The sequence below is a fragment of the Chiloscyllium plagiosum genome, chromosome 14 (assembly GCF_004010195.1).
Source record: "Chiloscyllium plagiosum isolate BGI_BamShark_2017 chromosome 14, ASM401019v2, whole genome shotgun sequence".
Taxonomy (NCBI): Eukaryota; Metazoa; Chordata; class Chondrichthyes; order Orectolobiformes; family Hemiscylliidae; genus Chiloscyllium; species Chiloscyllium plagiosum.
Window position 1 is genome coordinate 76,398,558 of NC_057723.1, and position 15,841 is coordinate 76,414,398.

Genomic DNA, 15,841 nt, shown 5'->3' on the forward strand with positions numbered 1-15,841 from the left:
CAATGAGTATACGATAGAGAGGAAGTGAGGACTGCAGATGCTGACGAATATATCAGAGTTTAAAAGTGTGGCACTGGAAAAGCACAGCAGGTCAGGCAGCATCCAAGGAGCAGGAGAGTCCACGTTTCAGGCATAAGCCCTTCATCAGGAATGCATGATACAGGCACATCCATTAATTCGGAACGGGACCAGTGAAAACAGAAATACAGATGGGAAATCGGGCATTCACTCTGTGAGCTGCAGAGCAGAGAGTGTGCTGCTGGAAAAACACAGCAGGTCAGGCAATATCTGAGGAGCAGGAGAACTGCAGAGGCAGGACTTCACATTTTCAAGACCTTTTTTTCAAGGTTGTGATAGGTAGAAGATAAAATACTGCAGATGTGGAAAACTGAGTTAAAAACAGAAAGTGCCTGAGAAACTGAGCAAACCTGACAGTGTTAATGGAGTTAACATTTAGAGTTCAATCACTGCTCTCCAGGACTCAAAAAGGATAGTCAGAGGGAGGTTTTACGCCGTTGAGAAAGGGGGAGGAGGGGCGAATGGTGTCTTTCTCTTTTGCTTCGGGCACACTCACAATCTGATACACTTCCTCCCCCTCCCCATCTGTCTACAGCGTAAAACCCACCATGTGACAGCTCCTTTATGTTCTGAAGAAAAGCAATACCATTCCAAACATGCACTTAGAATGGGTTGCAGGTTTCGATTCATTAATGTGTAAATCCCAGAACTTGTTTCAAGTTACATTCCCAAGATAACTTAAGGTTTTATAAAAAAATCTGACTCAACATTGGGATACAGACATACTAGAACCTCACATCTTTAATGTATTGTCACTTTTTTAAAATAAAAGCTTAAGTTATCTTGGGAATGTGGCTTGAAAGAAGTTCTGAGATTTATGTATTAATCAATCCAAACCTGCATCCCCAATATAAGTGATGAAAGATTTAACAGCAATCTAGGTTTGTTCAATACATCGCATCAGTTGTCTGACACTTGGATCTTTTATTAGAAATAGTGTGTCCTATGATACTGCTCGCTAGCTACCTGACAAAGCGCTCCAAAAGTTTGTACGTCCACGTAAGCCTGTTGGACTATAATCTGGTGTTGTATGATTTTTAACACTGGAAAGATGTCATTCTAAGGGAATACTACAAATTATTTCCCTTGGAGTACTGCCTCCTATTCCACGCAAGAGTGAAGCCATATATCAACAGGTACAGAAGAAATAGTCAACATTTCGATCTGATCAGGTTATGAGAAGCGAGCCTTTCATTTCCAAAAATTGTTTGCTTGATTTTTACTCCCTTACTCCTGCAGGTAACAAGATCCTGGCAAAAGACAACTCCACAAGTGTTGATTGTCCTCACCACCACACACCATCTTTGACGTGTGAATCTGAACAGGCTACTTAGCTGTCAATGATATCTCTGGGCCCAGCTGCATCTCAATCCAAGATCAGTGTACGTGCACTTAATCCCAGGTCAGTAACTAATGAACAACAGCTTGAAATTACAGCATTTTACAGAACATTCTTGAGTTTAACATCAGTGGTCACATTTCTGCTGAAAGAAGAGAGAAATCATGGATAGGCATATTAATAATCTTGAGCTATTATCAGACATAATTATATCAGGTCCTCAGACTGTCCACCCATTATAAAAACTGTGCATTAATTTCAGTGAAAAGGAACATAGGGCAATATTTTAATAACTGGTGAACCACAGATTTACACACATCCAAATTGCAAGTTAAATATCCACCCCACTCTGAGCAAAGCTGAATTCACAGAATCCCTGCAATGTGGAAACAAACCATTTGTCCCATCGAGTCCACATCAACCCTCCGAAGAGCATCCCACCCACTCCCTGTAATCTCTCATTCCCCATGGCTAATCCACCCAACCTGCACAATTTCCCATGGCCAATCCAGCCTAACCTGCATATCTTTGGACTGTGGAAGGAAACCAGAGCAAACCCACACTGAGCAGACACAGTGAGAATGTGCAAACTCCCCACAGACAGTCACCTGAGGCTGGAACTGAACCTGAATCCCTGGTGCTGTGAGGCAGCGGTGCTAACCACTGAGCCACCATGCCACCCCTCTGGCTCCTCTATTTTGCCTTTAACAAACATTTAATAAGCATCTTTTTCTGTTCAGCATAGAAATGTTTGGAAATGTATTTTACTTATTGCCATCACCTTTCTGATGATGTGCTCTGCCTTGACTCAGCCTTCTCCATGTCTAGGCAAAAGTGAGGATTAGACTGGTGCTAAAAAAGCACAGCAGGTCAGACAACATCTGAGGAGCAGGAAAATCCATGTTTTGGGCAAAAGCCTTTCATCAGCCCTTCATGATGTAGGGCTTCGCCATGTCTATCTGTTCCTGCTTTTTAATTGCCAATATCTTCCTTCAATTTTCAAGCAGTCCAGCACAAAAACCTACTCCTTTTTTTTTCTTTACATGTTCCTTGCGTAACATCTTTGTCAGTACTTTTGCTCTTAAAATATGCCCTATCCAGTCTCTCTGCATTTTCATAGCAACATGCAGCATGGAAACAGACCTTTCAATCCAACTCTCTATGCTAACCACAATTCCCAAACTAAGCTAGTTGCCTGCATTTGGCCCACATCTCTCTAAACCTTTCAAATTCATGTACCTATCCAAATGTCTTTGAAATGTTATAACTGTACCTGCATCTACCACTTCCTCTGACAGTGCATTCCATACATGAACCACCCTCTGCCTGGAAACGTTGCCTTTTGGATCCTTTTAAAATCTTTATCCTTTCACCTTAAAAATATGCACCCCGAGTCTTGAACTCATCCACCTCAGATCAAAAGCCTCTGCTATTCATCTTATCTATGCCCCTCATGATTTCATCAATGTGGACAAGGTCACCCCTAACCTCCTAAGCCCCAGTGAACAATATCCCAGCCTATCTCTAAAGCTCAGATGCTCCAGTCCCAGCAACATCTGGTAAATCTTTTCTGAACCCTCTCCAATTTAACAATATCCTTCCTCTGGCAGGGCAACCAGAACTGGACATAGTACTCCAAGCGTGGCCTCACTAAAGTCATGTACAACCGCAACATGACATCCCAACTCATAGCCAGTAGTAATAGCAATGAAGACAAGCATGCTGAACACCTTCTTAACTACCCTGTCTACCTGTGATGCAACTTTGAAGGAACTGTGTATCTGAACTCCTTGGTCTCTCTGTTTGACAACACTCCCCAAGGCCCTACCATTAACTGTGTAAGTTCTGCCTCAGTTTGTTTTACCAAAATGCAAGACCTCGTATTTATTCAAATTAAACTCCATCTGTCACTCCTCAACCCATTGGACCAATTAATCAAGATCCCAGCACAGATCCCTATGGATCACCACTGGTCACAGATTTCCAGTCAGAAAAACCTCCTTTCTCTCATTATTCTTACATCATTTATGTCTGTCTTCTATGACCAAGCCAGTTCTGTATCCATGTTACCAGCTCACTGTGGTGTTACGAAGTTTTAGAGTCATAGAGATATACAGCATGGAAACAGACCCTTCGATCCAACCGGTCCATGCCGACCAGATATCCCAACCCAATCTAGTCCCACCTGCCAGTACCCAGCCCATACCCCTCCAAACCCTTCTTATTGATATACCCATCCAAATGCTTCTTAAATGTTGCAATTGTACCAGCCTCCATCACTTCCTCTGGCAGCTCATTCCACACACGTACCACCTTCTGTGTAAAAAAGTTGCTCCTTAGGTCTCTTTTATATCTTTCCCCCTCACACATCTTTCTGATAGGAAGGAGACCAGAGTTGCACACAATATTGCAACAGTGGCCTAACTAATGTTCCTGTACAGCCACAACATGCCCTCCCAACTCCTGTATTCAATACTCTGACCTTGAAGGCATGTTCTGTGTCTTTAAGAGAGTGTGAGTGCTTACAAAAGCAGTCTCAGAGCATACTGGAACATTGAAAATATGTAACACTTGGCTGTGAAGTGGATCCCTGAGTTGGTTGCTGTTTTGACAACAATTCAAATGTAACCAATCAGTTTAAATTATGGGCCCCAGGATACTAAAACCTAATCAAGTTTGAACTTTGTTTAGATTAGATTTCCTACAGTATGGAAACAGGCCCTTCATCCCAACAAATCTACACCGACCCTCTGAAGAGTAACCCACCCAGACCCTCTGACTAATGCACTAACACTATGAGCAATTTAGCCTGGCAAATTCACTTGTCCTGCACATTTTGGATTGTGGGAGGAAATGGGAGCACCCAGAGGAAACCCATGCAGATACGGGGAGAATGTGCAAACTCCCCACAAACAGTTGCACGAGGTTTGCCAACATTGAACCAATGAGACGATCCGCTGTTGGGGATACAAGAAAGGCAGGCATTTTGAAAATCAGACAGAGCAACTATCAAAGGTACCTTTTCATATGAAACTTATTCGCACTAATACAAACCAGGGAGATCTTCAGCCGGAAGTAGACACCCCCCGAAGACAACAGCCGCTGTGTTGTTTTGAAATTAAGTTGATGTAATTTTAATAAGTGTTTTATTGGAATAGTATATTTTTATAGAGTTGGAGGCAGATAATAAGCAGTTAAGAGAAAGGGGGGGCTTAGAGTTGTGAATAGTTGTTGTTTAATGTCAACTTTTAATGTTAAAGAATGCACTAATATTATTTTTAAATGGTGTAATTTGGGAGTTCTCTGTCACTCATACTCTAACAGATTACAAGACGAGGTGAGCTTTTCTGGTGCTTATTTAATTAACGGAGGGGTTCATTGCCGTCACGTAACAGTGGGTCTCATGTGACTTCACCTTCTGTATGAGCCTTCCATGAGGGATCTTATCAAAGGCCTTGCTAAAGTCCAGGTAGACATCCACTGCCCTGCCCTTATCAAGCATCTTTGCCACTTCCTCAAAAAGCTCAATCAAGTTTGTGAGTCAAGACCTGCCCTGCAGAAAGCCATGGTGCCTATCGCTAATAAATCCATATTTTTTCAAATGCAAACAAATCCTGTCCCTCAGAATCTTCACCAATAATTTCCCTGAAGGTGGGCTCACCAGCCTTTTAAATCCCAGATTATCCTTGCTGCTCTTTTTAAACAAAGGAACATCATTGCCTATCCTCCAGTCCTCAGGGACCTTGCCTGTGACTGAAGAGTTTACAAAGATTTCGTACAAGGGCCCAGGAATCTCCTCCCTCGTCTCCCGCAGAATTCTGGGATAGATCCCATCAGGCCCAAGGATTTGTTGTAGAGTCATAGAGATGTGTAACATGGAAACAGACCCTTCACTCCGTGCCGACCAGATGTCCCAACTTAATCTAGTCCCATTTGCCAGCACTTGGCCCATATCCCTCTAAACCCTTCCTATTCATATACCCATCCATATGCCTTTTCAATCTTGTAATTGTACCAGCCTCCACCACTTCCTCTGGCAGCTCATTCCATACACGCAACACCCAAGGGCTCCTCCTTTTTCATATTATCATGCCCTCGAATCTCAATTTACCCCTATCTAGAGTCACCGTCCATCATGTCCTTCTCCTTTGTGAATACTATTCATTAAGGAGCTCACCCACATCCTATGGTTCCTTGCATACATTTCTGTTTTTGTCCTTTAGTGGACTTAGTCTTTCCCTGGCCAATCTCTTACTCCTTATGTACATATAAAAGGCCTTGGGATTTTCATTAATCCTGTTTGTCAAGGTCATTTCATGGTGCCTTTTATCTCTCCTAACTCCTTGTTTGAATTCTTTCCTGCTTGGTTTGTATTCCTTCAGGGCTCTGTCCATCTTCAGTTTTCTCAACCTTACACATACCTCTTCTTCCTTCCTAACTAAAGCTCACAATTTCTTTGTCATCAAAGGTTCCTGAGTCTTGCCATCCTCATCCTTCACTTTTACAGGAACACGCTGGTCATGAATTCTAATCGATTGGCCTTTAAAAGGTTTCCAAATGCCAGACAAAAAAAATCCAAAGAACTGTGGGTGTTGGAAAGCAGAAACAAAACCGGAAATTGCTGGAAAAAACACAGTAGGTCTGGCAACATCTGTGGAGAGAAAGCACAGTTAATGTTTCAGGTCCAGTGACCCTTCCTCAGAATATGTGGATTTACCCTCAAACAGCTGTCCCTGGTCTACATTCCCCAGTTCCTGACTACTATTGTCATTGTGCGCATTTCCCCAATTCAGTATTTTTATCCAAGCTCTAGTCATCTTTATCTACAGCATGGCTCAGTGGTGAGCACTGCTGCCTCACAGCGCCAGGGACCTGGGTTCAATTCCCGCCTCAGGCGACTGACTGTGTGGAGTTTGCACATTCTCCCTCGTGTCTGCATGGGTTTCCTTTGGGTGCTCTGGCTTCCTCCCACAGTCCAAAGATGGGTCAGTTAGGTAGATTGGCAATTCTAAAAACAAAACGCCCCATACTGTGCAGGTCAGGTGGGTCAGCCATGGTTAAAAACCCTATCTAGGATTACAGGGATTGGGTGAATGATCTTTGCACCAGATATCCTAATCTAGTCCCATTTGGTGCAGACTGAATGGCCTCTTTCTGTGCTGTAGGATTCTATGATTCCAAGTAATTTAAAGCCTACAGAATTATGGTCACTGTTCCTGAAATGCTCGCCCACTAAAGCTTGGATCACCTGTCTGGGTTCATTCCCCAATGCCAGATCTACCATGGTCCCTTCCTGTGTTGAACTATTTACATATTCCTTCGAGAAGCCCTCATGGACACACCTAACAAATTCTGCTCCCCACACCCTCATTCAAGCCCCAGCCACTAAGGGAGTCCCAGTCAATACTGAGGACATTAAAATCATCTACTACAATAATCCTGATGTTTTGCCATAATCTGTCCTTATATCGGTTCCTCTATCTCCCTGTGGCTGTTGGGAAGACTGTAGTACAACCCCATCAGAATGACTGTACTCTTCCTATTCCTGAGCTCTATCCTGGCCCTTCAAGGCATCCTCCCTCAGCGCAGCTGTGATACTCTCCCTAATCAGTACCACAACACTCCCAATTCTTTTACATCCCTCTCGACCTCGCCTGAAACAGCTAATCGAAGGCATGTTGATGGGTCAAATTTTAAGGTTCTCCATTCCATATCTAACATCTATCCTGCATCCCTCAGATCTCTACCTGACTTCAGGATGCTTCGTGACTTCTATTCTGAGAGTCTCAAACCTTTGGAAGAATATCAAACTCACACAGAATCGAAGTTAAGAGTCATACAGCACGGAAACTGACCCTTTGGCCCAACTAAGTTTCCCAAACTAAATGAGTCCTATTTGCCTGCCTTTGGCCCATATCCCTCAAAACCTTTCCTATCCATGTACCTATCCAAATACCTTTTAAATGTTCCAACTACCACTTTGCTGGGGCAGTTCATTCCACGCGCACACCACCCTCTGTATGAAGAAGTTACCCCTCAGGTCCCTTTTGATTATTTCTCCTCTCATCTTAAAGCTATTCCCCCTAGATTTGAACTCCCCCTGCTCTAGAGAGAAAAACAAAACACCTGCTATTCACCATATCCATGCCCCTCATGACCTTTTATGCCTCTATAAGGTCAGCCCTCAGCCTCCGACGCTCCAGGGGGAGAAAACGTCCTAGATTATCCACAATAAGACTGTTAATAAAATCAAAACAAAATACTGGCAGACATTGTAGATCTGAAATAGGAACCAGAAGTGCTGAGACAGCATCTATGGAAAGAGAAACAACCATAAAACATAAGACAAAGGAGCAGAAATTAGGCCATTCAGCCCATTGAGTCTGCTCCGCCATTCAATCAAGGCAGATAAGTTTCACAACCCCACTCTCCCACCTTCTCCCGTACCCCTTGACAATCAAGAACCTAATAAGACCATAGGAAAACCAGATGAAAAGTTTGAAATGTTAACAGAGTCCCTCTCTCCAGTTGCTGAGGGCTTGCAGTGTCTTTATTACAGTGGGAACAATGTGGTTCCATTGTGTTAAGTGGGTGTCACCTATTCAGAGAGCATTCACACTGAGCTCTTACACTCTATCTCTATGCTTTCACAGGTACCAGCCCTTCTGGTGGTGGTCAACTTGACATGAGAGGTGGAACTGCTCTTTGCCACTGTGCCACACAAACGCTCTTGGAAGGTCTTTGTGAAGAACAGGAGAACGAGAGGGTTGACACAGCTGTGAGCATAGCTCAGACAGATACTAACGTGATAGATGTAAAGAAAGAGCAAGGTGGGGGTCACGGAGGTTAGGTTGAGCACCTGCATCACGTGAAAAGGCAACCAACAAACCAGAAAGACACCAATCACCATGAGAACAGTCTTGGTCGCTCTCTTTGCCTGCACGGATTGCTTCCTGCCAACTCTTCGGAGTGATTTAAAGACGTGGAAGAGAGTCATTGAGTAGAAAGTGCTTATAATAATCAGAGGAATGATAAATCCCAGTATAGACTGGTAGAGTGTATACCAGTACATGTCCTTTGCTCCAGAGGGCAGGTCCAGGGCACATATTTCCGAGCCTCCTGTCTGGATCGTCCTGGAATATAGCATGACTGGGATTGTCAGTAACAAGCTGCCAAGCCAAACAAGGACATTTACAAGCACTGTCCGACAGATGGTTCGTTTCTCGGTGGTGGGATGCACAATTGCAATATATCTGTTGAAGAACAAAAGAATTCATTTGTTACGGTTAGAATACAGTGCTGATTTACTACATTATTTGGATCATGACCAGAGAGATATCATGAGCGTTTCTCTATTTCTGAGCCCTCTGTCCCTCCCCTGTTCATTTGTAACCCTCCCGCTCACCTCTTCCGGTGCCCTGAATTGGGAAGCACGGACAAAGTGGAATCAAACTGTTTTGTCGAGATCTTCTACAATTTCTTGACTTTTGTAATTAGAGTCTTGATGTACAAAACACGCAGGTTTCAGAATGACTGCAAGCCAACCTTCTATCCACTGACTCCATCTACACTTCCCACTGCCTTGGGAAGGCAGCCAACATCATCAAAGTTGAAAATGTGTTGCTGGAAAAGCGCAGCAGGTCAAGCAGCATCCAATGAGCAGGAGAATCGATGTTTCGGGCATGAGCCCTTCTTCAGGAATCATCTCAGCCCCGGCTGACCCATTGTCTCAGCCTGCTCCTGCCCCACCGAACTCATCTCAGCTCCAGCCAACTCATTATCTCAGCCTGCTCCTGCCCCACCGAACTCATCTCACCCCGCACCGCCCGTTTCTACCTCCTGCCCAAAATCCACAAATCTGACTGCCCCGGCCGACCTATTGTCTCAGCCTGCTCCTGCCCCACCAAACTCATCTCAACGTTCTCCAACATCATCAAAGACCCCTCCCACCCCGGTTATAATCTCTCCCACCCTCTTCCGTCAGGCAGAAGATACAGAAGCTTAAACACACACACCAACAGATTCAAGAGCAGCTTCTTCCCTACTGTTATTAGACTGCTGAATGGACCTCTCAAAATCTAATGGTGATCTCACTCTTTGTGCACCTTCTCTGCAAGCATAACATTGTATCCCTTGCTCTGATCTATTACTCTAATACACTTTGTATGGTATGATCTGCCTGTACTACACGCAAAACAAAACTTTTCACTGTATCAAGGTACATGTGACAATAATAAATCAAACCAAATCAAATCAAACAACCATGGCTGTGTCAGGAAACTGTACACAAACTGGTCATTCATATTATGAAACTGGCTCTGTTTCGTGGGAAAAAAACCCGAAAGAACTGAGGATGCTGTAAATCAGGGACAAGAACAGAAGTTGCTGGAAAAGCTCAGCAGGTCAGACAGTGCCTGGGGAGCAAAAGAGTCGACGTTTCGAGTTGCAGGGTGACCCAAAAGAGGTTTATAAAATCATGAGGGTATAGTTACAGTGAATGATACAGTACTTTGCCTTGGGTGGGGGAGTTCAAAACCAGGGGCCACATTTTTAAGGTGAGAGGAGAAGGATTTAAAAAGAGCATGAGGTTCACCTTTTTTCCACAGAGAGTGGTTCATGTGTGGAATAAACTGTCAGAGAAAGTGGGGATGCAAGTACAGTTACAACATTTAAAAGACGTTTGATGGACACATGAATAGGAAAGATTTGGAGATGCCAGTGTCGGACTGGGGTGGACATAGTTAAAAATCACACAACACCAGGTTATAGTCCAACAGGTTTAATTGGAAGCTCTAGCTCGAATGCTTGTACTTCCAAATAAACCTGTTGGACCATAACCTGGTGTTGTGTGATTTTTAACTATGAATAAGATATGGGCCAGGAGAAGGCAGTGGGACTAATTCAGTTTGGGAACATGGTCAGTGTGGACTAGTTGGACTGAAGGGTCTGTTTCCATGCTGTAGGACTCGATGAAAACATTCATCAACTAGACACCACAGTATTTAAACAAGACGAAAGTCACAAGTTAGCAACAAGTATGTTTTTAAAACAACTCGCACAATTTCTGCAGAATCACTGAAATGGTACACTCCAGAAGAAGTTAAAAATCACACAATACCAGGTTTTTAACTCTGATTTTTAACTTTGTCCATCCCAGTCCAAAACCGACTTCTCCACATCATTGCTAACATCGAATCCAGAAGGAGGCCATTCGGCCCTTTGTGTTTGCATTGGGTTTATTCAAAAGTGAATCATTACCTTGTGCCAAACACCTGCTTTGTCCCTATCTCCTTGGGCATCATTCCACCAAAATAAACACCCAATTCTCTATTAAATGCTTCAATCAAACTTGCATCCATCACATTTCTAGGCAATGCATTGCGGACCCCAACTTCTCGCTTTGTCAAAAAGGCTTTTCTCACATCACAGTGATTCCTTTTGCAAATCCTTTTAAATTTACACTCTCCCATTCTTTTTTCATCTCCAAATGGAAATAGTTTGTCCCTATCCACTCTATCCCATTCACTGAAGTGGAGGTGCTGGTGTGTTGGACTTGGTGGACAAAGTTAAAAATCACACGACACCAGGTTATAGTCCAACAGGTTCATTTGGAAGCACTAGCTTTTGGAGCGCTGCTCTTTCGTCAGGTAACTGGTCAAGTAGGGTCATAGCACACAGAATTTATCACAAAAGATCACAGTGTCATACACTGATGCGATATATTGAATAAACTTAGATTGCTGTTAAGCCTTTCACCTTTTAGAATGGGTTGCAGGTTTTGATTCATTAATATGTAAATCCCAGAACTTCTTTCAAGTCTCATTCCCGAGATAACTTAAGGTTTTATCAAAAAAAAGGTGACATCTCAGCTCAGACAATGTGTTAAAGGTGTAAGGTTACAGTTTGCCTGTATTCCAATCTTGAGTCAGACTAGTTCTATTTCCAAAGTAGGAATGTATAAAATGTCACATGGATTATAAAAAAAAATTGACTGCCTGCATATTGTGTGCTTTTTGAACAAAATAAAATATATTTCCAAATGGAAATTCATCCCATAGACTTACATATGTGTGTGTGAATGTGAGGAAGAGAGAGGGAGAGTGTGTGTGTGTGTGTGTGTGTGTGTGTGTGAGAGAGAGTGTGTGTGTGTGTGGGAGAGAGGGAGAGAGAGTGTGTGTGAGAGAGAGAGAGAGAGTGTGTATGTGTGTGTGTGTGAGAGAGAGAGAGAGTGTGTGTGTGTGTGTGTGTGTGTGTGTGTGTGGGAGAGAGGGAGAGTGTGTGTGTGTGGGAGAGAGGGAGAGAGGGAGAGAGTGCGTGTGTATGTGGGAGAGAGAGGGAGAGTGTGTGTGCGTGTGTGTGTGTCTCTGTATGTGTGTGGGGTCGATAGAGTATATGCCTGTGAGAGGTTGTGAGTATTTTGTTCAAACAGCACACAATCTGTAGACAGTCAATAATTTCTGTTATTTCCAGAGCCCAGTACAATATGAACAGCAAAGGTGATAAGGCAGTGAAGTGGCAGCACCTGCCTTGATTCTGATCAAACACATTGTTTTATACAACTAGCACTTTTTCATCTGCACTTTGGAGCAGGATTTTGAAAATAAATCAAATTGCACAAACAAGCTGCTTGGTTTTGGCTTCTTGAAAGGTAGCAGCTAATCCTTCTCTCACTGGCTGCTGTTCTTACAGCCAGCAATATGAGGCTGTGTCTCTGTGAGACACATTGGAGACAGGGAAAGGATGGAACATATCGGAAAGGAAATGGAGAGAAGCAGAGCACGTGTTACTCTCCATCGATAATTGTTCCGCGCTGCTCCGGTATAAACAAAAGCAGCATGCTGGTTCCCCAACTCCAGATAGCACCTTGCCGATTGTCTCCATGGGAAAAGCATCAGCCGTACTTGAGTGAAATAAAGGCTGCTACCTCAGTCAGTATTCGAGATATTTTCTAATCAACCCATGCAGCAAGGCTGTTACACACCTTTGGAACAGGTGGGACTTGAACTTGGTAAGATTTTAGAATCCATTATGAGAGATGATGTTGTGAAATACTTGGTAAAATGGGACTGAGTCAGCAAGCTTCATCAAGGGGAGGTCATGCCTGTCAAATCCGTTAGACTTCTTTGAGGACATAACAAACAAGTTAGAAAAAGGAGAGCCAGTGGACGTGATCTATTTGGATTTTCAAAAGGCCTTTGACAAGGTGCTGCACTGGAGGCTGCTCAATAAGACAATAGCTCACAGTGTTAGGGGCAAGAGATGGAGAGAGGATCGGCTGACTGGCAGAAGACAGAGAGTGAGGATGAAGGGGCTCTGTTTCAGGATGGTCGCGGTGACTAGTGAAGTTTTGCAGGGATCCATGTTGGAACCATAACTGCTCATCTTATACATTAACCACCAGGACAAAAGCAACTGAGGGCATTGTTGCTAGGTTTTCGAAAGACATGAAGATAGATGAAGGGACAAGTAGTGTTGAGAAAGTAGGGAGGCTGCAGAAGGACTTGGACAGGTGAGAACAGGGGCAAAAAAGATGGAAGACATTGTGGGAAAGTGTCAAAGTATGCACATTGGTAGGAAAGATGTGATAATGTTGACAAAGTTATTGGGGAAATACTAATGAATCTCCTCATGAAGCTCATTGAGTAACAAGCAATGGCTAACCATACTGGAGCTCATCACCTGAGCCTTTTATAAAGCAGACCCAGTGCTTTAGCAAATGTGTAATGGCTGCAGGGGTGCAGGCTTGTCCACCTGTTTCATGAATCTAACCTCATCAAATTATCTCACTGGAGAGTCTGGGGTTATCTGCTCCTGAGTAAAATATCAAAGAAAAATCAGAAACTATCACTGAAGAGAAAAGCAGACCCAGAGATCAGTCAGTGGACTACTTTCTAAACGGCAAAAGGCTTTGGAAATCTGAAACACAAAGACACTTGGCAGCGCTAGTCCAGGATTCTCTTAAGGCTTACATGCAGTTCGGAAGGCCAATCCAATGTGAGCATTCATTTCAAGAGGGCTACAGTACAACAGTAGTGGTGTACAGCAATGGCTGTATAAGGCTCTGGTCAGACCACACTTGGAATATTGTGAGCAGTTTTGAGTCCTGTACCCAGGGAACGATGTACTGGACATGGGGGGGGGGGGGGGTGTGGAGGGGGGGGTTGTTCCAGAGAAGATTTACAAAAATGATCCTGGGGATGAAGGGCTTGTTGTATGAAGCCTTTGGGTCTGTACTCGATGGAGTTTACAAGGATGGGGAGGAAGATCAGCTCACAGAACTCTGAGAGACCTGGGTAGAGTGGAGGGCTGTGGAGGCCAAGTCATTGAGTGTGTTTAAGACCGAGATAGATTCCTAATTAGTGAAGGGAATGAAGGGTTATGGGGAGAAGGCAGGAGATTGGAGCTCAGAAATATATCAGCCACGATCGAATGGCAGAGCAGGTTGATGGGCCAAATGGCCTTAATCTGCTGCTATATCTTATGTGTTTATGGAAATAACCTGAATCGAAGCCACAGATTACACTCCACGGGATTGTGATAAAGGATAAAGGATCTCGCCTCCGCCTTCTCGCCCTGTCTTTTAACTTGGTGACAGTCTGGTATTAAACCAGGACAAAGTGAGGACCGCAGATGCTGGAGATCAGAGTCGCGAGTGTGGTGCTGGGAAAGCACAGCAGGTCAGGCAGCATCCGAGGAGCTGGAAAATCGATGTTTTGGGCAAGAGCCCTTCATCAGGCCTTACAGCGCCAGGGGCCCAGGTTCGATTCCAGCCTCGGGTGACTGTCTTTGTGGAGTTTGTACGGTCTCCCCGTGTCTGCGTGGGTTTCCTCCGGGTGCTCTGGTTTCCTCTCAGTCCAAAGGTGTACAGGTCAGGTGAATTGGCCATGCTAAATTCCTAACGAAGGGCTCCTGCCCGTAACAATCGATTTTCTTGCTTCTCGGATGCTGCCTGACCTGCTGTGCTTTTCCAGCACCACTCTAATCTTGATTCTGATCTCCAGCACCTGCAGTCCTCACTTTCGCCATGCTAAATTGCCCATAGTGTTCAGTGCATTCGTCAGAGGGAAATGGGTCTGGGTGGGTTACTCTTTGGAGGGTCGGTGTGGACTTGTTAGGCTGAAGGGCCTGTTTCCACACTGTAGGGATTCTAATCTAATTAAGCCAGTCTGACCACCTCCTTGCCATTCCACGTCATCCTGAAATGAGTTTCCAACCTTATTTTCAGGTCATTAGTAAGCTGCCTGTTTCAATCTGCGTTAAATCGTTCTGACTTAGCTGTTGACTGCTTACCTGCTGCTGAAACCCTCAACCATTCTTTCATTAACTCATTGTATTCCATACAGATCTCTCACATTCTGTCCTCCTGAAGGCATCCAAAACTCTGTTGTCTGTGTTTTAACTTGCACCAAGCCTGGTTTCCCTATTACCCCCTTGTGCTCCCAAGTTACGTTGGCTCCCTGTCCAGCCACTGTCAAAGTTCTCACTCCTTTATCCAAGTCCCTGCATGGCCTCCTTATTTCTAAAATCTCTTCCAGCACCATAACCCACTAAGTTATCTGCATTTGTGTATAATCCGGTCTTATTGCTCCACTCCCTGGTGGTCATAGATTCCATGGCGTAGGCCTCAGCCTCTGAAATTCTCTCTTGACATCTCTAACTCACTTTAATCTTCATCTGATTGTGAAAAGCTCCTTCTGGGCCTTGGACTGACCTCGTGTTCCATAGAGATCCTGCGAAGCACCTTGGGATGTTTCTCTACGTTAAAGCTTTCACATAAGCATCAAGTTAGAGTCATAGAGTCATAGAGATGTACAGCATGGAAACAGACCCTTCGGTCCAACCCGTCCATGCCGACCAGATATCCCAACCCAATCTAGACCCACCTGCCAGCACCCGGCCCATATCCCTCCAAACTCTATTCATGTACCCATCCAAATGCCTCTTAAATGTTGCAATTGTACCAGCCTCCACCACTTCCTCTGGCACCACATTCCACACACGTACCACCCTCTGTGTGAAAAAGTCTTCCCGTAGGTCTCTTTTATATCTTTCCCCTCTCACCCTAAACCTATGCCCTCTAGTTCTGGACTCCCCCACCCCAGGGAAAAGACTTTGCCTATTTACCCTATCCATGCCCCGCATAATTTTGTAAACCTCTATAGGGTCACCCCTCAGCCTCCAACGTTCCAGGGAAAACAGCCCCAGCCTGTTCAGCCTCTCCCTGTAGCTTAAATCCTCCAACACTGGCAACATCCTTGTAAATCTTTTCTGAACCCTTTCAAGTCTCACAACATCCTTCCGATAGGAAGGAGACCAGAATTGCACGCAATATTCCAACAGTGGCCTAACCAATGTCCTGTACAGCCCCAACATGACCTCCCAACTCCTGTACTCAATACTCTGACCAATAAAGGAAAGCATATC

General features: G+C 44.3%; 1 protein-coding gene across 1 annotated transcript in view; it reads right to left on the reverse strand.

Annotated features, from left to right (window-relative positions):
• Positions 1-7,917: 7,917 nt before the first annotated feature.
• LOC122556952 (melanin-concentrating hormone receptor 1) overlaps positions 7,918-15,841 on the reverse strand; it is a 52,913-nt gene continuing 44,989 nt past the window's right edge. The window contains exon 2 of the mRNA XM_043704192.1: positions 7,918-8,670. Coding sequence (XP_043560127.1) covers positions 8,031-8,670 — 640 coding nt within the window. The 3' untranslated portion in view covers positions 7,918-8,030. The remainder of the gene's footprint in view (positions 8,671-15,841) is intronic.